The following is a 27714-nucleotide window of genomic DNA, read 5'->3' as shown; positions in this document are numbered from 1 at the left end:
GACTGAACAGCAGTGCTCGCCGGAGACGCTTCTAACATCGTCCAGCCGCTGACTGCGGCTAACGTTTTAAATATCATACGAAACAGGAAACGCCGAGAGACGAGCGGTGTAATATCTCAAACGCGAACTTCTCTCATCAAATGTGACCGAAGTGTTAGAAAAGTGCAGCCCCTGTGCCAGCCAACATCCTCCTGACTCCTGACTGGGCTGCTCTTTGCTGGGATCTGCTGAATAAGCGAGCGGCTGCACGGTGGGATCAACTGGAGTCCAGCTGAGAGGCAGTGAGGAAGAAGAAGAAACCCCCCCGACCAGCCCAGACGGTTATTATCACACCACAGATTAGATAAACCACACAAGTTTGCACACATCCTCAAAAACAACCCCCACCCCCCCTTCTGAACTACAACCAGGAGCAGCTGAAATCAATCAGATCGGCTTCTGTCATCCTCCTAAAAAATGAAAAAAAAAAAAAAAAATGCATCTGTCGTCCTGTCCCTGCTGCGATCCGCTACATGTTACATCAGTATACGTTCAAACCACAGTCAGTGTGCTGAGAAGGCACCGGTGCATTCACGTACACCGAGTTGACCGCACGCATATTGGCTACACAACTACAAATATGGATCACACGACACGTCCAGGAGCTGTCCGAGCTTCTGTGCGTGCCATTTAAAAAAAAAAAAAAGAAAGAAAGAAAAAGAAAAAAGAAAGAAAAAGAAAACGCGAGGCGAGATGAATGAGAATCTGGAGCCACTCTATACGTCCGGTCATCTGGTGAGGAGACACATCGGCAGTGGAAAGCAGGTTGATGAGTTCACGTTTCGTCCTCCTGAAGGCAGATCTGTCCGTGTTTCCCTCCCCGAGCTCTCTCTCTCTCTTTCTCTCTCTCGCTCTCACGTACGAGGTGTGTTCACGCTCATCTTCTCTGCTGTACCGTTGCTTTTCTCGCGCAAAAAGAAAAAAAAAAAAAAAAGACGTGTGGTTGCTACACGGGCTCCATCCTTAGCTCCTACCACCCACTTCCTACTACCAAGCGACGTTTAACCCTTCGGCGACCAGAAGCTTGAGCTGCAAGCTCTGTCAGCCCTGAGAGTAGGCTGTCATACACAAGGTAAGTTTTTAGTATCTGACATGAGTCAGCTTTACACACATTCCAAGGCATAAAATAAACAGGCAAATAACAATAATTACAACTATGGTTGTACAATATGCATATATAATATATAGTATATATGCTATGAAAGTTGACCATTGTACCTCAGCTTATTAGCTTTATTTAAGTAATGTTCATTAATAGTTAATTAAGCATTCCTTCAACCAAAAACATGTAAAACGGAGCCACATGTAAGAATTGACCACCTGTCAAATTCAAACTCAAAACAAATGTCACCAGAATTACAGCTAACAGCTGCTAACCGTGGTTGCCGTTTGCTAGTTAGCCCAGTTAGCTGTGCAGCTAGCGGTTCGGACTCTGAGCTTGGGGAGGAGGTGAGTGTTTTTGTTTGCACTGCTAGCACAGGAGCTGTGGACAGGGATGGGCCGCGGCTAGCTGGTTAGCATGATGTCCCTGGAACACAATACACAGAAATTATAATGTCAAAATTGTTCTGTGCTGTATCGTAGGCAGCTGGATGCGTTTCAGTTATGTGTTTCATATGGAAGGTGAAACGGCTTCAAGAAACTGAAAAATGTCCCGTTGCCTACGATACAGCCCGTAGAATTACCATGACCTGGATGACTGAGATCCTTTATCGTTCCTTACTTTCTGTCGATGCTTTTAGTTATGTTTTAAATGATTTTATCTAAAATTCTTATATTTATCCTCTTGGAAGGAGCTCTGTGGAACTTCTGTGTTGTGCTGGAAGCCTGTTGTTAGTTTATGCTAGCGGACTCTGTTTCTAAACTAATGTTAGCGACTGTTGCTCTCTGTTAGCAGAACAGAGCACTCAAAATGTGGACAAAGTCACACACAGTGAAAATCCATTGCCCATATGACAACACATTCAAAACTGAGGTTGGGCAATATGATGTTGAGCTGAAACCATTATTTGATCAGTCGATAAGTCAAAGGACCAACAAAAAAAACAAAACGAACAGCAACTGTTCTGATCCATTAATCGTTTCGGTCATTCTGAAAGCAAACATAGTTGAAAAATATGACACATTCTCAAGTTTAAGTTTCTTAAATGTAAGTTTTACCATGTCCCCCCCCAAAAAAGTTGATTGATTATCTAGGTTTGGGATTTTACGTCAGTAGGACTGAAAACATCAACTTGGCCTCTGTGAAGCTGTGCTAGCATTTATGTCTAGTCAAAGACCAAGCAAGTCATCATTTCATGGAAAACTTAATCGTCAGATAAAACAATAATAAAAACTTTTAAAAAAACTTTCAATTTATTGATCAGTTGTTTCGTCAGTCGCAGGTCAGAATTTTTTTTTAAATGCCCAGTCGCAATCAATTATTGAGTCTGTTTGTCCCCAATGGGACAACAGGGACACGTTCAGCACAGAGGGTGCATAATACAACTAAGACCAAAAACATGTAAATACACAGTAAAAATGCTCAGTGAATAAAAATGTTACTGAAACATTATGCAAATACCTTTTCCTCCTAGAGTTTAGATGGTATAACGCTGTGTTTGAATCTACTGTTTTTTTTTTGTTTTTTGTTTTTTGTTTTTTTAGCTAATGGCAGTCTGAGGAGGTTACCAGGTGGCAGAAACTGAGACAGTTGAGGTGAGGGATGGGAACAATCAGACAGGATGGGTTCTGTTTTCATATATAACTATTTGTTGCAGAGATCTTGCAGAGTTTCCTGTGCAGCGCCAGTTACTTTGCTGCAGACACTAACCATCTAGTTGAGTACATTTTTGTGGTTGATCTTCAAAGACTGATCATGATTTCCCAGAACCAAAGATGACATCTTTAATATGCTTGTTTTGCCTGATCAACCATCCCAAACTACAAAAGTCCTAAACAGGTATGGGTCAAACAATTTCTTCTGTTTGGATGATAATAAGATAACTTTATCGAGATTTTGAGAGAGCAGGCTTTGATGACAAAAGTTCATAATAAGTTAAAATGGTTTGCTTTGCTACAGACCAGTGTGTATGTAATGGTCCTCTCTTACATTTCTAATGCAATAACATTTGCTATTCCAAGATAATGACATAAGTGGTGATCCGAGAAAACACATAAGATTCTACTTGTGAGGACGGAAAAGCTCAGGAAATATATGTTGACCATGACCGTTGAGAGATTCTGTACTAAAACCCAAAGTTATGATATAAAACAGAGAAAATTCTGCCTGGTTGGGGAGTTGAACAGGGGATTGACTGTCACGTTTGCTTGAGCACTGACTCAAACTATTACTTGACTTTTAATCAGGTGTGGGTTGAAACTCACAGACAGCACTCTCCATGGGGCTGACTTATCCTGCTATTTGGCACCCAACCTAATATGACCCCATTACCTTTTCAGGGTGTTTGCAGTTGCTTCATCAAATTGTGTTTATGCTGCCCGTGGACTGTACATGTGCCTGGCACACAAAAATGGACGCTGTCTAAGCAAATTAACAGTCGGCACAGCATGCCGTCATGCTTCCATTGCTACTCCAATGAAAAATGGCAGCAAGCACGATGCATTATTCAACATTCACACCTGTCACACACGGGATTCACTGCAACATAACATTTCACAGCTCCTCTCCCTTCAGTTACTTGCATCCCTGATCCAAATGTTAATGAATGAACGCTGGCATGGAAACAAATTCCCCCCATGGTGATTTGAAAGAGAAAGATCTTGAATGCTGTTGACGTATTAACTGGAACTGCATGTCCTCTGCACGTCTAATGTCTATACAAACTGCCTCATTCAGTCCCCAATGAGTCTGCCAACACATGTAGACGTATCGTCAATAAAATTAATGGAGTCCCTGATCAATACTAAAGGAAAGTGGCCACTGAGCTGGAGTAATCACTGATTACACTGAAACATCTCAGGACAAAGTCCACCACAGTGTTCACACAATGTGTTGTAAGGATGATGTTTCACTGTTAAATATTTTCACAAGAAGGAAAGAGAGAAAAAGGAGAAGTGCTGGTCAAAGGTTGCCGCTGGGGTAGATCAATGTGAAGAGAAAAACAAAGGGGGGTTCGGGCAGCTGGTCCAACTCAAGCGCCAGGACGGAGGGAGACAAGAGGGAGACTTAGTGGCTTTTAGCACTGTGGCCCTAATGTTCCTCGTCTCTCTGAACAGACAAAGCTGGCAGGCTTCAGTCCCTCTCACCCTGAGATTTACTGCAGGCAGATCGCTCTGGGTTCAGCCTCAGCCCCTCCACCACCACTTCAAGTCGTCACCCTCAACCACACATATGCACAAGAATCGCCCCCTCATCTAATGGTGTAAAAGTTCCATATGGATGTTGAAAAGAGGCCCAGGAGCTGCAGGGATTATTGTCACTACAAATTAATCTGTCGATTATTTTTCTGACATAAATCAATTCATCGCTTAATCTATTAAATGTCAATAAATTGTGGATAAATGACAGTTACAATTTTCCAAAGCAAAAGTTGAGGTCTTGAAATTGCCAAATCAACAGTCCCAAACGTTATATAACCCCCCCAAAATAACAGGAAAGTCCACATTTGAGAAGCTGGACCAGCAAACTGTTTGCATTGCTTGCTTAAAAACAACAGAAACTATCACTTTTTTACTATAAAAAATTTGATATTAATATTTGTTGTTCATTTTATGACAGTGAGGATTATTATTGATAATCACAGTTCATTGTATGTTAATCTAGAACTGACTGATGACTAATCCTTTCAGCTCTATAGTTCATTATTATTAACTGATATATATAATATCAACATAATGATAATTACGACTTGCTTATATTTGGGTATCAATACAGGCTTTTATAATATAAATCGTGTTTATTTTGGCAATTTTCAAGTCTTAAATCTTGAAATGAATCCAAACCTCCTACATGCAATCTGGAATACTTTCCAGATGGCAAAGCTTAAAAAAAGGGCGTTAACAACATGTGTGGGATCATTGATTGCATTTTTTGGGGACTCGTTTAGCATCATATTAAAGCTGCGTAAGAGATCTGTGAGATGACTTTAGAAGAAAGGGTAAAAAGGGGATACAGAAATGGCTTTAAGTAGACAGTACAGAGAATGCTGAGCCTGTGTCTCAAATGGCATCATGAAATCTCTATCATCCAACAATGTGCTCAAGTATCAGTACAGTATGTTTAGTATATTTAGTGTTATTTTGATCAAGGTGTGGTATGCACAAGAGATGGAAGAGACAATCTAAACGGAAGCATTATTGGCCAAAATATCCTAACTTTAAGTCTCTGGTAGTAAAATATCCCTATATTGAAACACATCAATTCTGAATATTTAGAACTGTTTCAAAGCTCATTTTTCACAGTAACGATACACCTGTACCACTGCTGCAGTGCCCATGTTGGTCTACCAACCCCACAAGTAAACTAACTTACACTGATGCACTTGACCGCCAGTACACAGAACCTTTTTATGTTTATCTTTTGATTAAAATCTAAACCTTTATGTCCTCAGTGTTGGATTGTTTTCCACGTGGTATCGAAAAATGGTATGAAATATTGATATTTGTGTCAAAGATAGATATTCCAGCATTTTACCCAATCTAGCACGAGTCAAAGATTTTTAGAGATCGGCTCCCATGATGCAACTCAACAGCGTCTTCCACTCGACTCCCACAGCCTCCTCAAAGCTCCTTTTTAACACTGACACTAGATGAAAGACTTCAGACCTCAAGCTCAAACTGAGAAATATACACAAAAAAAAAGTGAAACTTTGCTTGACTGTGGAAATCTCCCTCCAGAGCAACAAATGACAAAGTCTTTTCTCACTGACTGAGTAGCAATCTGAGTGGAATAAACTGAGACTTATGTGAAAAATCAGTAAATAATCCATGAATCAATGGTGTAAGGATGTGTGTTTTAATAAGGCAATCATTTAAGTAATGTTAGATGTATTTAATCTATAAATTATCCACTGCAGCTGTCTATGAAGAGAATTCAAACAAGTATGCTTGAATTATTTTAATAACGCTACACTAAATCCAGTGAGTAAATTCATATACGTCAGTGTCTGCTAATCAGTGTCCAGCCTGCCCGTAATGGGCTGGATGAACATATCACACACGTCGGCTTTGGCCTTGTCAAAGCTCACACTGATCTGATCCTAAAGAAAGTGTTAGAATAAACTGGTACCACATGTGCGCTGGTGTCAGCAGGTGAAAAATGATGTTTCTCGAGGTGACCCAGTTACCAGCTTGTCTGACTTCCCCAGCACATTTAGCCTGTGCTGCTTTTCTTATTAATATTAAATAATTAATGAATGCACATGAATTTTACATCTTTTTTGTTCATTAGGTGCTGTGAGATTTGGCGAGTGGGAGGGGAGGAGGCAGCGGCGAAGAGAGAAGCCTTACGAGGCGCGGTGTTAACACACAAAGACTTTTCTTCCTATTGCTCCGTGCAAAAAAACAAAACAGAAAAAGCTCTCAAAAATGATGTCACCCTTTTTCAGAGGATGCCCTGAGGGGGGTCACATGGGGTCAGCTCTCGGCAGCCAAAAACTTGGCAGGGCTGGGATTTGGAATACGCCTGCCGCTTGTGCGATCCCATTTCCCGTCCTAGTAAGCCGGTCTCACAAGAGCCACGTCAGCTCACATCTCTTCATAGACTGTAAGTGCCTCCCCCTGTATTCACATCTGCTCTGTATGTGTGTGTGTGTGTGTGTGTGTGTGTGTGTGTGCGTGCGTGCGCATATGTGTGTGCAGGTTAATAAAAAGAGTCAGCATTCCCTCCACTGACACCAACTGTAGCATGTAACATTATTTTAGGTGAAGTCTAGTGATTTATCACATTAACCACTGTGTGCAGGTGCTTTCAGAACAAACAGAGTATAATACACTGCTGCAGGGCTGACGTGTGTTTGTAGGCTGTCCCAGTTAGTTACTTATACCATGGTTCCACCTATAGAAAGTCTATGAGGTTTTTCTATCAGATTTTGGATTATTGCAGGAAAAAGGCTCTGTGGCAAACACAAATATACGATTACACGTTTTGTTCAGCAACATAATCAGAGCTGAACCACTCGAATGATTTTTGAAGAGTACATGCAACCAGCAGCACCACCCCCCCCAAAAAAAGTTCAAGCTTCAAACAAACTATATTAGAGTCACATGACTCGTTGCCTACAGACGGAGAAAGGCAGCTGCATCAGACCCAAAGTTCCTTAATGAATTTATTTTATTGGTAATCTGGCAAAAAATAATAATAATAATAATAATAATAATAATAATAATAATAATAATAACAGAAGAAATAACAGATACCAAAAAATGCTGAATATCGGATCTGATTATATAATCTGAAGTCACAAAATAGAGTGCACAATAAAGTGCACAATTTTCCGCAGCCCAGCATGGCATCTTTAAATGTTGTTTTTTTTTTTCCTTAAAATCAAAAGATATGTAATTCACTGTGATAGAACACTCAGAAAACAAGAAACTATTAGAAGTAATCAGTCATCAAAATCGTTGCAATTTCTTGTTGTTCTAGCTGTGTTGTTCTTTCAACTGACGAATCCAGAGATAACTTTTGTTATCATACCTGATTATATTGGGGGAATTCCAAATCAAACAAGCCAAGCTGTGCTTAAATGAAATGTCTCGAGCAGAGTAGCTTTGCTAGCGTCGCAATCAAAGAAGAATGCACCCATCACCAAGTAGATTAATCGATTAAGCGACTAATAGTTTCAGCTCAACGTCATATAATGTGTTCATAAGTAGTCTACCGGGCTACAGGGGCGGGGACAACACAACATGGACGCATTACAAAGTAATTCACTCTAAACACCCCGGAGGCTGAAGGCTGTGTCTGCTAATTCAGATGTATCTCATTATGAGTGTGCCGCCCCTCAAAGTGCATTTCAAAATCACCCAATAATGAGTCCGTCTGATTCAGCATCACACAGCATAAATTCTCACAAAATGATCATGTTAAAGCGACGTAATGACATATTTTCTATTTCTGTCTCCTGCAGTCTTGATAATTCACACAGGAGGGTGTTGGGTGACATCTCTCCTATAGCTGCTGCTAATTGACATTTAACCTGAAATGACCCAATGGTGTAGCAGGGTTTTCCATTGTTCGGCGTTGTTTTAAATACCAGCTCAATGTCGCGCACACGCTGCGTGATTCTCTCAGGGATACGATACAACCGTGTTCTCAGCGGCCATGATTCACACTCTGCAAAGCCTTTATCACAGCCCACAGTGTGACTCTCTCCTCTGCAGGTGAAGCACGCTAAGATGTCAAAATGTCTGCTCTGGAAAAGGTGTATTTTGCACCGTAATTACTGCGCAGCTGCTTCCTCTTAAGTACAGTATTCAGAGAATCACACGAGTCAACACTTTACTCCATCTCTGTCCCCTGTGTTCAAGACGTGCCCACACACCTTTTCATCCCCAAACTCCCCACTTACATCTCTCTTTAATCATATTCATCTCCATCCATCCTCATCCTCATCTATCCTTCCTTGTCCTGCAAATATGCCTCCTCAAAACCCCCGACACCTCCTTTCTCCTCTTCTCTCAGCTCCCACCTTCTCATCATTCCTAGCCCCATCTGTGCAGAAGTGGGTCATAGACTACAGCTGTGCTAAAAGCCTAGTCTGGGATGAAGAGGAGCTTCTCTAAATAAAACACTATATGATCAGCATGTCTCTGGGGCGCCTCATCACACGTACATAAACCTAACAAAGATGGAGAGAAGAGGGGAAGGAGCTCGTGACGGAGGAGATAATGTACATGCAGCTTGATTAGTTAAGTGGGTTTCTGGCCTCGTTGTCTCTGTAAAGATAGAAAGCAATTTCCTGCTTGCATGTATTATATATACATTTATTATACATCAGAGCTTTTCATCACAAACTAATGTTTTGATGGAAGCACTCACAAGATAGTTTGTCATACTCGTGAAGTCTTATGCGATCTACCTCTGGTCTTTATAGGATAAAGTATGTACCGTGAAGTGCCGTAGACGTGAAGGACGGCATTTTGTTAAGCGCTTCACCCCGAGGCAAAGATCATTCTTCACTCTGCAGTGACTTTGTGTTGAGTGCAGGTGCCTAACTGTCGCTTCTGTCGGCCGGCAAACAACAGAAAATTGCCTAAAAGCTGCTTTGAGGTGGGACGCCCGGGGTCACAGAACAGACCCCATTCATTTCTGCTCTCCATAACACTGTAAAGTAGGACACTTTTCAGCTTTTCACAGGGAACAACGCATCCATGTTGATGAAAACAGTGTCTTCATCTTTTTACAATACCTTTGGTCTGACCCCTGTTTGTGGTATCTGTTCTGATCTGTGATCACTATCAGTGCATTTGTTGGTAATTTTACTGTTGCCTCAGGTGAAAACTGAAAAACACCAGCTCTCAATGAAAGGTCTTTACCTTTCATTGGAAGTGTGTTCAGCATTGCCACTTAGCTGTGCGCTGACACAAATAGTGAGGGCACTGAGCTGAATTCACAGCGTAGGTTTCCTTCAATCCGGGGATCAATAACTATGACAGTCTCTCTCGTCAGGATTCTGACAATAATTGCATGTTGTTTATTACATTAATCTGTAATATATGTTCTTACGATTGGGATAGGCTGGTGTGATTGAACATCCGGGTCAACATTTGTTTTGATGTTGAACTGATGTTTTATGTTTGACTTTCTCCCACTAAGTCAAACCACTATGCTGCTGCTGTGTTGTTGGAGTTGAACTATATAATGGGCTGTTGAATGCACACAAGTCACCACACTAGGGGCAACATATAAACCTTTGAGTAAGCTGCAATCTGCTGGTGTGCTGTGTGTATTTGTCTACAGGAAAGACCTCATGAGAACCTGCAGATTTACTGACTCTAACGCCCTCTAGTGTAAATGAAAGTTGTCCCTTTTGACATCAGGCATTGTGAGACAAAAGGGGCATCATATGGAAAACGTCTGGTATTCCAATTAAAATGGGCCACCATATGTTGAGAGGGCCAAGAGGAAATATGTCACGTCACCTGAGGTCTCCACAAGGATAATTTAATGCGCGTACATGAGTTTACACCGCTGGGCCACAGAAATGAGGCAGCTTTAAATCAGACAGCTGCATTTTGGACCAGAAGCTGTGGGATTATACATTCTTGCATGTGGCCCATGGGGTGAAATATAATTATAAAAGTGATGACTGATGAGGTAATTGCTGAATGATCTTTATATCTGTACCCTGGACGATTCAATGTTAAGGACTCACTGAGGGAGCCGGCGTGAAATGCCAAGCAGAAATTTCTGCAGTCTTATGAAGAAATCCTCAAAGGTCACTGAAACAGATGACGGCATTTACAAGATACATTTTGCCATATGATATGTTTAATAAGTGCAGATCAGTCCTGGATTTCCTGCTGAATGTTACATACATCAGCAGCATAATCTTGACTTCTAAGATACAAGTTTGTTATGCTGCACAATAAATAGTAAAAAAAAAAAAAGATAATAATAATAATAATATCCAAACCATTTACTCCAATATGCCAGTAATATTTATTTCTTGTAATTTTCCTGCACCGTAGTTCAAGCATCTTGTAACACCACGACTGTAGCGCTGCCACACATTCATTCATGGGAGCTTTCTATGTCAGTAGTGGAAAAGAACCAGCTCAATCCAATTAGCACAATTAAAGAGACGCTGTTAAAAGAAACTGGGACTGTGTGTAACAACCTCAGGGATTACAGACCTGCTGACCCCCGGTGACCTGGGTCAGTGTGCAGGAGTTGTCCTTAGTGCTGGAGTCACAGTCGACAGTACGAATCAATGATTTTTTTTAAGGGGGTGGAACACAGTTACAGTTTGAAGTTTTGACACTATTCTTTATGGTTGGTTTTGATGTGAGGCACCTTATTGTTAAATGTGTGTCTTTGTTGTAATGTTATGGTTGTTTCTGTTTTTACAACTGCCACAGACACAAAATGAATTTCAGAAAAGGATAATAAATGACGTAGTTGTACGAATGAAGAAAAACAATGATTTTCTGATTTAAGTTTGCTGGAAACGATAATACAAATTCTGTAGATTAAAGACTAACAGTCAAATAAACACAGCGATATTTTATATAAAACGGACATAAGGGGCAACTTGTCACACGTAAGAAGTTTGAACCAGAACATGTTTTTGCATTTTGGCATAATAAATAGCTTAAACGGCGGATCTGTTATCTAAACTGCTGCTGACTAATTAGCTGACAACGTAACCATTGTATCAGCTCTAGTCTGTGTTAATATGAAGAATGCCATCCAACATCATCTGCCTGTTTTTTTTGTCTAAATGTAGGAACACACAGAATTTGTGATATGTATATAACACTGTGAGGAAACTGCAAGCAGAATAATAACATGTGCTTTGAAGATATTCTATATCGAAATGTCTGAAACTGTCAGCTAACCTGTCAGTACAAAGAGACATAATCTAAATTTTAATGACAAACTGTGCCCAATTAATAATTTAATTAGAAAACTACTTGGTGAACTCACAGCATGCTGTTTTGAACTTAGAGGTTGAGTTTTATTGTATAATTGGCTCATGCTGTTTCTTAATCAGTTGTACTGGATCTTTGATCATCTTCTTACGCTGTTATCTCATCTGCCAAAAATTAGCTTCACCTCATGTGCACCTTGTCTGATAAGAATGGGCTGTTTCTTTTAGTTAACAAAACTGCTTTTGTAAATACAAACTTTAATTTGTTTATACAGAGTGAACAAGTCTGAGGCCACTAATCAAGAATCTTCTGTTTTGCATTTGTGTCAATGTAATACTGTTTTTTTTCATTGCAATTAATAAAATCCGCCTAACAATTTAAGTGAAAAGATGAATCTTTACTAAGAATATCTCTGACAATAGTTTTTATACAAAGGAATTAAATGATGTATTATATATGCTGAGTTTACAAGAGGGGACAGACGACTAAGAATAGAACAGAATTTGTTCAGTTTCCCCTAACTCAACAACTCACAAAAATCAACTTTTGAAGGGAGTCTGGGGATGGTTTTCACCCTCCACAAGTTACTCTTGGAGGGCAGAGATCCGATGTCCCTTTTAAGTGCCAAGTGTAAATGGGGTGTTTATGTGCTTTGGATACAAATGATGCAGTTTTTGTAAAGCATTTTACAGCAACATGTACTGGCCACTCGGAAACCTTTTGTCTATGATTTCATGCTGAGAAAAGCCTCTCTGCTTCCTCTTACACTTTCATTTACTTTTAATCATCAAACCTTCTGATTATTTCCAGGTTTAAGTGACAAACAAGAGATTTTCAATGCGGTCTCAGAAATTTCAACCACACTTTGTATTTTGACGGTTTTGAAACTAACACACAAAGACGTGCATAAATTACCCTCATGACTGACTGTCTGTCTGTCAAATGGTGTCATTGTTTGTGCCTTTTTCTAATTATCTGTTGACACACCAGAGCTATGGGTGTTTGTAAGCTCCCACTAACAATTCCATTCTCTTGCTATGGCAGGGTGATCTAATAGAATTAAAGTAGACAGTCTTAGGCTGAAATAGATCGCCACCTTAGTCCTTTACTGGCATGCACTACTATTTTTAATCCCATTGACGCAGTAGGAGACCGGGCTACTTAGAGGGATTAGATGAGGAGCCTGGGGAGTTTATAAATGCACATACAGGTACAGATCAGGAAGGACACCAGACAGAAAACAAACCTGTTGGTCACCACAGAGATCCAGACAGCTCCCGCTGAGGCTGCAGTTGACCAAACAGCTAACCGAGACCAGCTTGTGGACTTCAGCTTCCTTACATCCCGACGACAGGACCATGGAGTCTGTGGCCCCTACGGTGAACACCGCTGCAGCCTTCGACAGAGAGGCTTTCTCCAGGAGAGCCCTGAGAGCAACTCCGAGAGGAGCATCGTCTCATTTTGTGGGGAGCTCCATCGTGATCCTGTCCTCATTCGCGGTCTCCACTTTAGCTATGAACTGTGGGAAGAGGATCCAGGAGTCCAGAAACAAACCCAACATGAACTAGCGCACGGAGGACGGATGGATACGCCTTTATTTTTTTGTGAACCTCTGTGATGGGTTAGTAAATTAAAAGAATATTTTTTTGATGAAACAACGGACACCCCTCCTTAGCCAGCTGCCTTTTTGTGTTTCCGTGGCAAAATGTGTTGTGTCATGAAGTTTCCTGTGTGCTGGAGAAAAAGCCTGGAGGGTCAGAAGAGGATGAAGTTCTCAGAGGACGCAAGACGGATCAACAACAGGAGAACGCTGCTGCGATATCTGAGAAGACAAGCGTTTGGCAAACATCGCAAGATTAATCTACAGGACAACAAACATGTTTTGCTGGGTTAACACAGATTACGCTGTGGTATTTAAAGAGAAGAACAGTATGCAGTAACACCATAAAAACCTCATCCTCCTTTTTGCCTCAAACTTGTAGATATTAGTCTCAACATATGAGATTGTAACTCTAGAAATAATAGAAACGAAGGAAATCCTGAAGAGGTTTCAGTTTAAAGTGTCTGTTGCTGGTGCTTCATGTGATCTTTTCTCATCAGGTAGACTTTGACTTTGACACATTATGAAAGCTTAAATTAGAAGAGATGCATGATTATGTGTGCACATCATCGGTATCAGCTGATTATGGCTTTAGAATAAAATATCAGCAATATGAAATAATTAAATGAAATAAACATTACTGCCAATGTGACAGGCTGAGTGAATATGCACATTTTGAAAAGCACTGTGTGTCTGCATCTGCTGATGGGCGTTCAAGAGAAGGAAAAATTATGTGTAAATTCGGCGGATGCAGGATATGGATTTTTTTTTCCAGCCGAGATCGATAACAGATAATAATTTGCCTCTCATGGCCGATAGTGATAAGAAAGCAGATATTTTTCCAAAGTTTATGACCTGCAGTTTAATTACTAGAAAAGCAGGACTTTCCAGTTTTCCCATGGGGGCTGGCTATTGAACCGCCATCATTTGTTGGTGCTGACCAAAATGTGTTGAAATCTGTCAATTAATGAAAACTGACATTGAAAACCTATTCAGCTTATAAAATTATAACAATTCTTAACTCATTCATTGACTAAGCAGTCCTGATTTTAATCATTTAAGACTATTTTATTTCAGAAATGCTTTGGTTTGGTTGTCTGTTTTTAGACAAAGTGTAACATTCACAACATTTGTCTTTCTTTTCCCTTCTGTAGTCAAGCATTTTTGTATTACTCATTTTGTGCACCAGAACTCAGGTACTGAGGTCTTTCCACAGTACTGAGGCCCAGACAACATGACACACATGATGACAGATTATGACTTCAGTGGAAGTTGAACAACTTGTGCTGAGTGGTTGTCATATTGTGATGGATATTTTGCATTCGTCCATATTAGCCATCAGAAAGTAGCCGTGTTGGAACCTATATCTGACGATGCTTTTAAAACCTCTGGTGTAATGTGTCGTAACACCAGCAGGGGGCAGTATCAGCATTAAAGATTGGAACACATTTCAACAACTTCTGCTTTGCTTCTTTCAAAAGTGGTGTCAAATTTTAGAACAAAAGAAGAGGAAAAAATACTTTAACATTTTTTTATGTGTAAAAAAAACAAAAACAAAAAACAAACAGGACAAAAAAGATAGCTCATCATTTTAAGTCTGAATTGATGATACAAACATTCAAAGTTCATCCGTATCTATGCCCAAGGCTTAATTATTCGGGCTGTATATCTCTCACAAAGATTTTGAGTGAGATTTTCCCTGTGTCTGTCCTCTACTGTGTTGTCTTCAGAGTGTGTCGAGGCTTTTCAGCCTCCGATCAGTGAAGAAGCGGTGTGTCTGGTGGGTCTGCTTTCTGTCGTTACCTCCAGCTGATGCACTGAAGTAGGACAACATGGACTTGTTGTTCCGCCTCTGTGCCGCCTTCTCCCCGTCCTCCTCATCATCATCCCTGAGGACAGATTTAAGAAAACTGATTCTGACACTGTGGTTAGCACTTGTCCCCTAAAGTCAAATGATTTGCAAGCACATTAAGCGTGACCTGGAAATTGAAGGGACTGTGGTTATCAGACACATTCAAGTATTAAAAAAGCAAGACTCATTACAAAGCAATTCTTAAAAATAGTTTTAGTGAGTTGTCTTTACTTTTATTAGAAAAGGCTGGAAACCATTTTGATGTGTTTGGGAAGTTCTTCTTCCTGTGGTAATAAACATCTAAGCTAGTTTTCTCTGTAACAGTAATTTTCTCTGAATCACCAATTTAGGTTTTCAGTAGAGTTTCACTTTAAACACAAAACAGTTTGTCGAAATCTCGTCTAAACAATCTTTACCAGTGGACTGCCACACCCTTGCTCTCCATCAGGGTCTGGGCAGTGCTCCAGCTGAATCGAACAAACTGAGGGTAACCGAACACAGGGTCCAGGTACTTCAAGAGCCACGCCTTAGTCTTAGGGTCTGAAATACAGGAAAACAGATAAGTTTAGTATCACTTTATCTAAGTGCATAGATAACTGTCTCAGTCTTGTTCAGGTTATTTTAAAAGAGATTAATATTTTTAGACAATATACTGTATTATAACAGTTCAAGTGCACATAAAGGCTGAATTAAATTTAATACGTATTACTCACACCTTGATATCATTATGGCAAGATTATAATAACTGGATTGTTGCTGTACCGTTGGGGTATCCTGAGCCGTAGTCTGTATCCACCTCTCCCAGGTCCTCAGTAAAGTTCCAGGCCTTTACAACACGATCTCTGGCCACCTGAAAAAATCAGCAAACAGCATCAGAAAACTATTGGTCAGCTCTGAACAAAGCTTAAAATGTGGACACTGAGATTTTCAGCACTGGTAAATGTTAGCTTTCAGTAGGTCACATATTACACTCTTTGAGGCAATATTTTTCATGACTCAGATGACTCTTAGCGTTCTGTTGTATGAAAGCAACACAAATGAACACGAGGGAGGGTCAATGTGACACAGAACAGGATAACTGCAAACAGGAGAAGAACTCGAGCTTGTACCTACACGAGGGATTAATTCTGTCTCATGGATGTGGTTTAGGAATGGAAGTCGAACACAGCTCAGAAAACTGAAAACAAATAGGCCTTTCCATGTGCTCACTTTATATAAACTATTTATTCATCGAATTTACAGAAAATGTGCCATATCATGATATCTCTCCTCTAGTTATGAAATTACCTATATCGGGATCTGAGCTTCATGACATATCGCTGAGGTCTTCAGTGTTTCCTCTGAATCTTTTCAGTGACGATGCTGTTGTGCGTGCAGTATGTCCATGATTCACTGGCACATGCTCATGAAGGAACTATAGGGGAAACACTGGCTTTATTATCTTGAATTAAGGCCACTGTTTTAACAAGGACTAGCATGAAAGCAGTCTTGACAACTGTGAAACTGCATATTCACACATGAAGGTCGCAGCACTTTTCTTTAATCTTCCCTTAGAGCACTTATCCGATCATCTTACGTTGCTGGCGACACCAGTAGTCTGTATTCAGCTGACTAAAGCCACGATTCCACCGCAGGAACACTGCCCAGGGGCTAGGAACCTTTGAACATTTCTATAACAGGGACCAGGGTCTTAATTTAGTGCCAGGGACATTGTTTTACCCTCCACAAAAGTCCCCTGCTCAGGGCGCAGTACTTTCCAAAAGTGCATGAACTTTAGGGGTGGGGCTTGCAGCAGAGAAAGTTTCTGATTGGTCAAGTACTTGCAGCATTTCTTTTTCTGAGCAACCATTGCGTAAAAAAAAAAAAAAAAACTGCAAACACAAACCAGTTCTATTTTGCTAAGTGCGCTTTGACACATCAAGTGATGATGGAGACAGACATAATGATGCCTGTGAGGCACATTATTTGGAGTTGTTGTTGTTGTACTCATTAGGGACGGGTATCAAGACCAGGTACTAAACTGGAGCTGATTCCGGACTGGTCGTTACCATATATTGATAAGCTTCTTGACAAATGTCGCTACTACCTGGAATTTTTAAATTCCTATCTGTCTCCCAATGATGATGACGCTGCAAGCGTCAGATGAGTTTGTTTTGACATTGCAAAACAGCAGGATTTGTTCACAGCAGAACTGGGTCTCGGCTGGAAAGCTGATGAGAGCAGGCAGGAGCAGCACTGGCAGAGATAAAAAGCTGTGGTAAAGTTGGACAGTTTTCCAGCAGCTTTCAGTCTGTACAGGAAGACACAGAAACTCTCGCATCCTGCTAGATCTGATTTAGACTTACAAAAATAAGTTATCAGGCCCACATGAAGTCAGACACAAATTTACCCTGCAGCATGCATTGTACGACAATCCCCTCTGGCTGTTTCTTTGCAGAACTGACTGGTCTCGAACAAGCCGTATGTTCTGTTGTCATGGCTAGCAGAGCAAAACTTTCAAAAGCAAAAGTTTTAGTCCAATGCCCAACCTCACCTTCAAACCCTTGATAAATGGTAATAGTCAAGTGAAGGAGTTGACAAAGTAACAGAGATCAAGCTGGTTAGTGGTCACTAACCTTTGCACAGATACTGGCTGCACTGACGATGGGGAAGAGAGAGTCGGCCTTTGGCCTCACAGTCACCTCAATACCCGGGAACAGCTTCGACAGCTTGTCCTCATATTTGTCTGCTGGGCCGACTGTGTCCACAAATACCTGAAGAAGACCAGAGAGAAATATACTGGTAATTTTTCAAGCTATAAAGTCAAACATGTGTGGGTTCCAGCTTCTTAAATGTAAGGATTTGCTGTTTCTCTTTGTATTGGGACTGTTGGCCAGACTAAAGAAGCAATTTTTTGGCATTTTACGCATTGAATCGTTGTATCCTGAAAATAATCCGCACACTAATCAATAATAAAAGCAGTCATTAGTTGAAGCCCAATTCTGCAGTACATAAGAGAGGACATATTTCACATGCTCTGCAAACTATAAAATCGAAAAACACTAGCTGCCATATTAATTACTCATACATACCTCTTTGAGCTGTACTCCACTGTCCAATGCATACTGTACTAGACCAATTGCTGTATCATGTGAAAGGGCATTCAGGTTGTATTTTGTCCTGACAAAAGATATTTTATCAATAGCATGAATAAAGAGCACAGTTTACATAAAAACGCACAAGTCTCTGTGTGCAGTATACTTCATGAGCCATATACCTCTGCAACATGCTGGTAGAAATGGTGTTTGGTGAGAGGATCTGCAGAGCCCAGCCGACATAACTTCTAGCTTCATCCAGTTTTTCGAAAAGGTTCTCTCTTTCTGCCTCAGTTAGAGTCTTTGAGTCTGACAGGAGAGTGACAAAATAACTAGGGATTGTTATCATTATTTACCAACTACTTAACAGAGCTGAATTGGCTCACTCCACACTTTCTCAAGTGCTTCGGTAAGACAATGAATTCATTGTGCATCCGCAGAAATGTAACATAACAGCATTACCTGCCACTTTCAAGTTCTTCAGCTCCTCCTTTTTGGAAATTGGACAGAAACATATTCCATACACCATGGGCCCTGGACCACAAGACATGAAGCACAATACAGTGAATGCTAAAAAGAAATGTACAATGCATTCACACCGTTGTTGACAGTAAATCAATCATTATCTCCATGATATATCATGGACGACTGCAACACAAGAGGTAAAGACACAAACTTATAAGATGTGTTGTTTTGTTAAGAAGTTTGGTAACAGCGTACCCAGCACAGGGCCCCTGCCTGCCTCGTCAATGCCCAAACAGCAGTCTTCAGTCCGGCAGACATCAGGGATCTGAGAGGACAGTCGGCAGCTGACCGAGTTGTCTGTTTCAAACGGGGTCAGGTCCATGACAGCTGGCTGAGAGGAAAACATTCAGTAAGCAACCACATTTTATTTTTAATGAACATAATGTATTTATAACGCTAGAACAAGGCGAGTCTTTTCGGTCGCCGCAGCTCCTGACAACCTGGCCGACACACCGAGAGTTTAGCTAAAGTTAGCTCTTGTACCGACTCGATATGTTTACACTCAAACTTTAGCTTAATGCTACACGCTGTTGAATCGGTTCGAGATGCTCAAATTAACAGTTTTTTTGGTTGTGTCTGTTCGAATGAGTACTTCAGTCTGTTGCGAAAAACCAGCTCAGTATCACATATGATCATAAACAAGAATAAAGGCAACGTAAACGTTAGTTCTCACTTATTTAGTCGGTGACTGAGCTCAGTGACTTGTTTGTGTCTGGTGCAGATTTGGCGCCCCTGAAATGACGTCACAACCTTCTTCTTCGTCTTCTTTTTTTAAGGCGCACTACCGCCACCAGCTGGTCTGGAGACTTACCAGGAAATTCACAGCTCAACTGGAAACGCCAGACTTTTACAGAAAGACTGACTAAGGTAAATACGGTTTTTATTCTCATGTCTTAAGGCGCTATCTCCAGAGGTCGCCTACTCATTCTTTAAGTAAACACAGTAATATCTAAATACCCCCAAATTGTCATTAAAAATGTGTGTGTATGTATATATATATATATATATATGCAAAATTTTACTTTACATAATACAATTTTACATACAATGCATAGGATCAGCCTGTGAAATATGATGCCCTGTCACAGATTTATCAATTCAATGATATCATAATAGTTAAAGTTAGCTCAATTTCAACAGATGCATCATTAACATGCTGTTCACATGTTAATTGCTAATACGTATCAGTGATGAGCCTAAGCTCTCTGTGTGAAATTGTATTATGTAAAGTATGTAACAATTCCACTGTCAAACTAGAATGGCACTATGTAGGCACTTGCATCCGCCAAGACCCAACAGTCCCCTTTATCTGCATCCAAACGTACTCACTCGAGGTGGCACTTGATTTTTTTCATTAAGATACATGCGTTATTTGAAAAACACCCTATCACGCAATGTTAATGAGAGTGAGAGAGAACATTCTCTGGATCTGTCCCATTATCCTGACCTGCAACAAAAGTTAATGGGGTTTATTTTAATGTGTGTCCACGTTTCATGTAAATCCGTTCAGTAGTTTTTCTGTAATCCTGCTGACAAACCAACTAAGCAAGCAAACAAGAAACAAGCAAACAAACAAACGGGCACTGGTGAAAACATAATCTCTTTGGAGGCAATAGTAAATACAGTGGTGTGAAATGTACAACGTTTCCCTCTGAAATGTAGAGAAGTAGAAGTGAAGTGCACAAAATTCTACCAAGATATACAATGATTGAATTACTTTACCTGTTATTTTGCATTTAAAGAAACATCAAACCTCATTTTTTTGTATTGTATTTATTGATCAGGGACAGATCATATTAATCAACATGCATCCCTTCCAATAGAATGTCAAATGGTTCTACTTGCAAAGATGAAGTGTCGTGGCTGGATTAAACTACTCAGGGGTCTCAGCGCAAAAATGTGCTGCTATGGGCCGTCATTGATGTCCTCTTTGTCAGTGTCCTTTAAATTTGAGTTGGTACTGAGCCTCATGGTGCTTGTCTCCAAAATAATTAGCAAGTAAACAAATTTGTCAAGTAACTCAATGAATTATAGTCCAATAACTATCTGCTGCCCTGACGCCTGCTTTGCGCAAAATAATTTTCTATGGTGTATTTTCAATGCTTTTTAAAAATTTTGCATCCTTGTTAATGTCTTTTTCATCAAAAATCCCCAAATGTCCAAAGGGTTTATTTTTTGCAGTGATGGAATGTCAATGAGTTCATTTATTCCACTACTATATTTTTTAAAAAGTTAACATTCTTTTACTTAACATCAGTATTTCCATTTTTTTAAGTACTTTATCCTTCCATTACACAAAAGCTTGAATACTGACTGAATGTTAACCCATGTAAACAATACATGCATGTAAATATACGTACACATTACTTTAGTGACACTTCAGTACATTTATTGAAATTAAATTGATTCTGATACTTCAGTACATTTAATATCAAATAATGATAATGGTAATGTTGACTCTCACTTTTACCAAAATTATATTCCATCACAATATTTTAACTTTTCACAACAGGGATTTTCAGTGCAAAAGTCAGACATTTTCCAATTCCTGAATTTCATCCCTGGAAGTTTTTTTTATGCAATTAAAAGTTTGTTATGGTTTCTGTAGTCGCCAAAGAGGTTGGCCTGAATCTTTTATCACAGCAGTAAAGATAGTTGTCTGTTTTTGATATTTTTTTTTATCTATCTAGTTTTTCCCCTTTCCACCCCATTATCAGTGTTCTCTCCTTGTCCCACAGCACAATTCAGTCAAGTTCTCTTAGGGCCAACCCTTTAGATTCAAAGTGTAGCTTATATAACAATAATGATGTTTCTTAGAAAAATAAAGGTTTGTGCTTTACCACTCATTTAGCTTAATATCACTTATTTATTTGCAATGGATCCCCACCTCTATCATCATATTTGCCTCACACCTTCCTCGAACAGAAAGCCAGTGCAATGAGCTTGACCTTTTGATTTCGGATGCCCACTGAATGGGTTTCAACAGCAGCTGAATGTGGAGGCAGGGAGGGAGCCTCAGGTGGAGAGGAGAGGGCAGAGAGAAAGCAAAGCCATGTACAAAAGTCCAAGTGTACGCTGGTTACTGAGCTGAAATTGGCCTTGCCTCTGGCTCTTTACACCCACCCCTTCACTCTCTCTCTGTCCCTCTCCCTCGCTGAATAGCTCTCTTTGTCTTTCTCAGTAACACGCAGTCCCCAGCCGATTAAATGTGGGGAATTAGTAGTCAATTTTAGCCTACCACACACACAAACACACTAAACAGCTTAGGTCGGAGGGGCACTGAATGTGTTGTTATTACAGTTCACACGTCAGCAGGCGTGTTTTTAATTTATTTTCTTTCACCCTTCACTCGCCCGCTGCTCCTCGCGTTATCTCTGCACCGTCAAACAAACGCTCTTACACAGGCACCGTTTGCTTTTTTTTTTTATAAATAAATTGATTTAATAGATGACAACAATAATATTTCAACATTGCTTTTCTTGTATGGAAGCAAAAAAAAAAAAAAAAAATACTCAAGTGAATGTATAGCAAACACTTTACAAAACTATCCAGAATTTTACAAAATGGAAGAAGCGATGACACACGATGCATTATTACTTGCACAACAAAATAATGACTACATGGTAAGAGGGTCAGTATAAAATGATAAAGTATGCATCACGTAATACAGGTGAAGCCTGTGGTAATGACCATTATTCACATTGCTGAACAGGAAGAGGGCTGTTTGGGCACAACATGGGAGAAAACTGTAAAGACGACAAACATGCTTTTGGCCTACATGCAGTGCAGAGCGGTCGTACATGTGATTCTAATCCTTAAGTAGGACCCAAAGCTGGCCAATTATCTGAAGAGATTTGGTTGAGACCTTGTACTTATAGATTTTAACTCAGTTACTGGATAAATCAGATGTGAATCAGCAAACTGTTAGGCACTTAAAAAGCAGTCGTTTGGAATACCTTCAGCATCATTTCTATCAGGTATCCAGAGTCCAGTTCCTCCTTCGCTATTGGCACAAAATGAACAGAGTTGAGGTAAGTGTCCAAGACTGAGCGATAAGCAGAAAAAACATCTTTAAGAGCTCTCTTTCCCTCTCTTTTTCCTATTTTTCCCCTTAAAATGCTTAATTCTTCAGTTCAGTGAAGTAATGAGAGGACAGAAGTAAAGAGTGTGCTATCTACAAAGAAAGAAGGAAAAAGGGTTGCAACTATCCTTTTCTGGCCACGAGATAAAAACAACCCCAGGGAACATCTTGTTGAAACAGAACTTGCTTTTCCCAAAGCAGTGGTGCAAGATGTATTAGTGTAATATCAAATCAGTCACAATAAAGTTACACCCTAGGATATCAACAACAACAATAAACTTACTACTCATATAAAATAACACAATAACATCAACAAAACAAACAAACAAACAAACAAAACATCGGCTTTAGTTTGGTTAATAAAGTCTGATTATGTCAGTCCAACCCCGTCGCCTCTGGGTCAAATCAGAGTCACTCACAGCGTCTCGCTCCTCTTCCTCGCTCACACACACTCGCTGTACATCCCAACTTATAAAACTCATGATGGCACACGTTTGTTAAGGTTTTATTTATTTTTTGATTGGCTGTTGATTCACACTTCTCATCGTGTGAGTTTGTGGCTGTTTCTTTCTTTTTCTTTTTTTTTTTAAACTGTGTAAGGCCCCCGTGGATGCGTCTTGCATTATAATGGCTAAAAAAGTAAAAACCTCTAATATAACATCAATATGGCACGGGCACACACACACACACACATGCACACACACACACACTCACATATTTGTACAGACACACAGATCCACTCACACACTTCCCATATTTCCCTCTGCTCAGCTGGTCTCCCTCAGGGTCTTGTGAGTGTGGTGTAAACAGGCTGCTCCCAGTGTGTGGGGCTGTGAGAGGGGGCCACGCTGGAGGGGTCTCCTATGGTAGTGTACAGAGGCCTCTGTGTAGGGCCCATGTAGGAGAAGGCTGAGTACAGCCCCGGGGCCTGGCTGGAGTGGGCATAGTACGCCCCTGGGGCCTGGTGCTCTCCGTACTCGAACTGAGCCCTGGAGGCCAGCGAGGGGAAAGCAGAGCCATAATGAGGGAGGCTCAGCGGGGTGTAGGTGACGTGGGTGCCTGAGGAGGGAGAGGACGAGGCCTCAGCGTAGTGGCTCCCAGACGCAGACTCGCTCTTGATCTGGGCCTTGGAGGGGTCGGAGGAAGACGGGGAGGCCTGAGGCTGCTGCTGCTGTTTGGAGAGCCAGGCGGAGTGGCCACTAGCAGCAGCCAGGGCGTAGGCGTAGGATGAGGCCGAGGATCCAGCAGAAGGAGCCCCGGTCACGCTCTGCGGGTGGCCGTTCGGGGGGAGGTACTGGTCGAACTCGTTCACGTCAAACGGCTCGATGTTGGACATCACCTCGTGGCTTATCTCGCCGATGTCCATGGTGCCAAAGTCGATGTGAGGCTTGGCGCTGGATGACGATGGACCACCGGATGCCCCTTCGGCTCCCACCCCAAGGGCTCCCCTGGCCCCTCCTGATCCTCCGGCCGCTCCTGCTCCCCCCTCCCTCTTGGCATCTGACAGCTTCCCAGACTGGAGCTCTGTCTTTGGGGTGGTGGGGGGTGTGGGTGGGCTGTGACCCTGACCTAGAGGAAAGAGGAGGGGACAACACGGTCAGGTGAAAGTTTTAGTCCTCCTGTATGATTAGTGTTACTTTGAATTTGGAATTATGGGTAGAATTATTATCCAAAATCTGAACCTGTGAGCCACCTACCAGCAGGATGGTGGTGGTGATGGTGGTGGTGGTGCAGGTCACCCAGGGGAGATCCAGCCCCGCCATTGTGCTCCAGATGCAGGGTTTTGTAGTGTGACTGGGAGTGGCTGGCCTCCCCTTCCCCCTGGCTATCGGACTCACTTGCAGGCGCCAGTTTGCCGTTTTTGCGTCTCCGGGGCTGGTACTTGTACTCGGGGTAGTCCTTCTTGTGCTGTTTCCTCAGCCTCTCCGCCTCCTCGATGAATGGCCTCTTGTCGTTCTCGTTCAGCAGCCTGGAGGGGGGGAGAAAAAACAAGGAGCGATTTTAACTCTCATAAACCGACTGGGTTAATGTAAAAGTATTTAATAAGTGCTTGTCTGACAACCATAAAGATCGCCGCATTTAGTGCGTAATGGCTAAAGGCAGGAAAACGCGCCATTTGGGCTGGTATAAACCTAATTTTAGGACTTGTTGTGCGTCAGATTAGAGGGAAAACAACAAGAGGCACAGTTTTTCCCAATTCAATCTCATAATTCGCCCACTTTTGCAGTTCATCCGCGTCTCAAAGTATCTTTTACGCACAGACTACGCAGGAAATGTGCCGCTGTATGGCCACACTGTTTCTTTCTCCGTGTCATACAAACCTCCACAGTTTGCCCAGGGTCTTGCTGAGCTCCGCGTTGTGCAGGTGGGGGTACTGGTCGGCCAGCTTCCTCCTCGCCGCCTGCGCCCACACCATGAAGGCGTTCATGGGCCTCTTGACGTGGGGCTTCGCTTTGTTCCCGTTGTTTACGCGCACCGGCATAGGCACAAGTGTCCAGTCATATCCGTCCAGCACCTGACTGACCGCCTCCCTGATGCCGATCGGGAAGCGGTCGTCTTCCTCCTCTGATTTGGCTCCGGATCTGCCTGCGTCGTCCCCGCTGCCGTCCCCGACGCAGAGCGCGGCCAGCTGCTGCGGCGGCCCGGCCAGAGGTGAGTCCCGGCCGGGTGGCGCTCCGGGTTGAGTGGGTGACAGCGAGTGACCATCGTCTGACCCTCCTGGACTCAGTTCCGCCTCGGACAGGCTGTGCTCCTCGCCGGACATGTTGTTTGACTTTAACTAATGACAAGGCAACCCTCGAATGCAATTTTTTTTTTCAGGGAGAGTCCAACACTATTCACTGTAATTAAATCGTTATAATTAAATAAGACGACAATCCCGGTTATTGCTGACTCTCCTCAGGCAAAGCCATACTGCTGCGTAAAAGAGTCCAAATCCTTTCCACCGCTGGGCTGGAAATCCGTTTCAGCAAACCCGGTTACACCTAAAAAAAAATAAATTAAATTTAAAAAATCATATCAAGGATCATAGAAACATTTCAGTGCTAATAAAGTTCACGAATTAATAAAATTATCGTTTTTATTTCCTTGTAAATCAGACATGCCCGGGCTTATTTCAAGAATATTTACAAAATGTGACCACAAAAACTGCATCCCCTGCTCGGTATTATTAATAACACATATATTAATAATGATACTCGGTGGAAAAGAACTGCATACAAGATAATATTCGGCTGAATAATTTAATCAAAGCCGAATTAACATTAAACCTGCCTCAATTAAAAATAACACAAATTCATCTGTCGCACAGGCACCGCTACAAAATAATCCAGTTTTTATCTTATAAATGTAGTTTAGAAAAAAAAAAATTACATAACTTACCAGTTAAGATGTCCAGTGGTTCAACATGGGAGTGTGTGTGGCTGACTGTAGAGCCGATGAATGGCTGCTCTGTGTGGCAACACCGGAGCTTAAAGAGCGCCTTGTGAGAAGGACTGGGAGAAAAAAAAAAGTGATTGAAAGTGGAAAACATTCCCAGAGAGGCAGCATTCCAGCACACACTCAGCCCCGCCCCCCGGCGCCACGCCGCGCTCCGATTGGCCCTCTAATTATCCCGGCGCTCGCCGATTGGCCGCGAGCAATGCACTGTTAATGCCCGTCTGTCCGTCACTGCAACATTTCCAACAGAGAAGAGGTGAGATTTTACATCGGAGTGGCTTAAATGACTCTACAGAGCGCCCATTTAGAGGCAGGAGAAGGCCAGCTTTGTTGGACGTGTTGACATGTTATATCAAACAAATAAACAATCATGAGGAGAGTTATTGCCTCGTGTGGTCATGTTCCTCAAAAAATGGTGAAGTTGGACTCTGATTTAGTCTGATTCAGTCTGATACAGGGGATAAAGCTCACAATTCTGATTTAGAAGGAGAAGAAACAAATCTCAATCAGAAAAGCACAGGTTTCGTCAATTAATCTTATTTTGAAAAGCAAAGAAGGAAAAATATTAATCAGACATGTTGGAAAGGCTTTATATTTTCCAGCATTCTTCTACTTGCCCAAAAATAATCTTTTAAAACTTTATAATACTCTAAAAATCAGCAAAATAAAAGCATGTATTCTCATTAACTCAATCGAGATGAATAAAATCACCACTTAATGCAACTATTTAAAAAAATGTTTTAATCAGAAAGGAGAGGATGGGTTCAGCAAAAGTAAGTAAGGAAAATATGACTCATTGTAATTTCCCTGAAATGATGAAACGCTTCTGGGGAGATTTTGAAGATGTTTGTTTCTTCTTCCTCAAACCCAACAAGACCTGCAGGTCCAACTGAGCTACAGCACAACAACGAACACTTAACCTTTTACAGATTATTCCCCATATATAACTTTAAAAAAAAAAAAAAAAACTTCACTTCAGTCAGTTGATCTTCACCAACATCTTTAGCCTCATCAGCCTGATCCAAGACAACTGGAGATGACACTGTGCATTTTGAATTTGAGACGTGATCAGACACAACACGACTTCACTGAAAACTGATTAATAAAAACAAAACAAAACAAAACAAAAAAAAACAAAAAACGTTTCTGCTCAAATTCTCAAAACTTTTGCCTTTCCTTGACTTCTAACCACGCCCACAATGATGGCGTCACAAAGGTGAAAAATGACCGCAGAGTGACAGGCAGTGTTGTGGCTAGATTTTCGGATAAAAATGCATTTGTTCCGTTCTGTTAAATGGCGGTACAATGCTCCACTTCTTTTCTTTTCTTTTCTTTTCTTTTAATTTTGACTGAATCCTCGCTTCCTTTAATTCAACAGGAGTTGTTTCAGAAATCATCCGTCTTTCAGGTTTAACGGGGGGAGAATTCAAAAGTAGATCCGTTTGTGTTTTGTTTGATCTCGAGAATACCAGAATAAATCCACCGATAGCTGAATCAAAATAATCTCATCTCGCTGATTTGGGTTAGAGAGTACGTTAGAGATCAAATAAATACAATGTAGATTAACAAC

The 27714-nt window shown here is 41.2% G+C and overlaps 2 protein-coding genes and 1 long non-coding RNA gene across 7 annotated transcripts; 1 reads left to right on the top strand and 2 right to left on the bottom strand.

Annotated features, from left to right (window-relative positions):
• Window positions 1-906: 906 nt before the first annotated feature.
• LOC119016551 lies at window positions 907-6739 on the top strand. The gene is made up of 3 exons (XR_005074192.1): window positions 907-1111; window positions 2686-2736; window positions 6431-6739. It is a non-coding gene; the product is annotated as an uncharacterized LOC119016551 (long non-coding RNA).
• rnaseh2a (ribonuclease H2, subunit A) lies at window positions 1539-19435 on the bottom strand. 4 transcript variants are annotated; one of them, XM_037092451.1, is made up of 10 exons: window positions 19299-19435; window positions 18821-18956; window positions 18563-18634; window positions 18283-18409; window positions 18098-18185; window positions 17642-17779; window positions 15789-15876; window positions 15443-15566; window positions 14978-15063; window positions 1539-1567 (listed from the first exon to the last, which is right to left on the bottom strand). In XM_037092451.1, exons 2-10 carry the CDS (start codon window positions 18945-18947, stop codon window positions 1554-1556), a joined length of 864 nt encoding a protein of 287 aa, XP_036948346.1. In that variant the 5' UTR covers window positions 18948-18956; window positions 19299-19435; the 3' UTR covers window positions 1539-1553. The 4 variants fall into 4 exon arrangements, with proteins under 4 accessions (XP_036948346.1, XP_036948336.1, XP_036948328.1 ...); XM_037092441.1 differs by lacking the exon at window positions 1539-1567 and adding an exon at window positions 13152-13396; XM_037092433.1 differs by lacking the exon at window positions 1539-1567 and adding an exon at window positions 13152-13321.
• A 3760-nt stretch (window positions 19436-23195) lies between these two features.
• On the bottom strand, window positions 23196-27265 carry LOC119016524 (transcription factor Sox-10-like). Of its 2 annotated transcripts, none has more exons than XM_037092403.1 (5): window positions 27119-27265; window positions 26088-26200; window positions 25028-25690; window positions 24389-24675; window positions 23196-24275 (listed from the first exon to the last, which is right to left on the bottom strand). In XM_037092403.1, exons 3-5 carry the CDS (start codon window positions 25468-25470, stop codon window positions 23488-23490), a joined length of 1518 nt encoding a protein of 505 aa, XP_036948298.1. In that variant the 5' UTR covers window positions 25471-25690; window positions 26088-26200; window positions 27119-27265; the 3' UTR covers window positions 23196-23487. The 2 variants fall into 2 exon arrangements, with proteins under 2 accessions (XP_036948298.1, XP_036948307.1); XM_037092412.1 differs by having other exon boundaries at window positions 24404-24675.
• Between the last annotated feature and the right edge of the window lie 449 nt (window positions 27266-27714).

Source organism: Acanthopagrus latus, chromosome 1 (assembly GCF_904848185.1).
Source record: "Acanthopagrus latus isolate v.2019 chromosome 1, fAcaLat1.1, whole genome shotgun sequence".
Lineage (NCBI taxonomy): Eukaryota > Metazoa > Chordata > Actinopteri > Spariformes > Sparidae > Acanthopagrus > Acanthopagrus latus.
The sequence above is the reverse complement of the archived record's forward strand: the minus strand, read 5'-3'. Positions and strand labels throughout refer to the sequence as shown.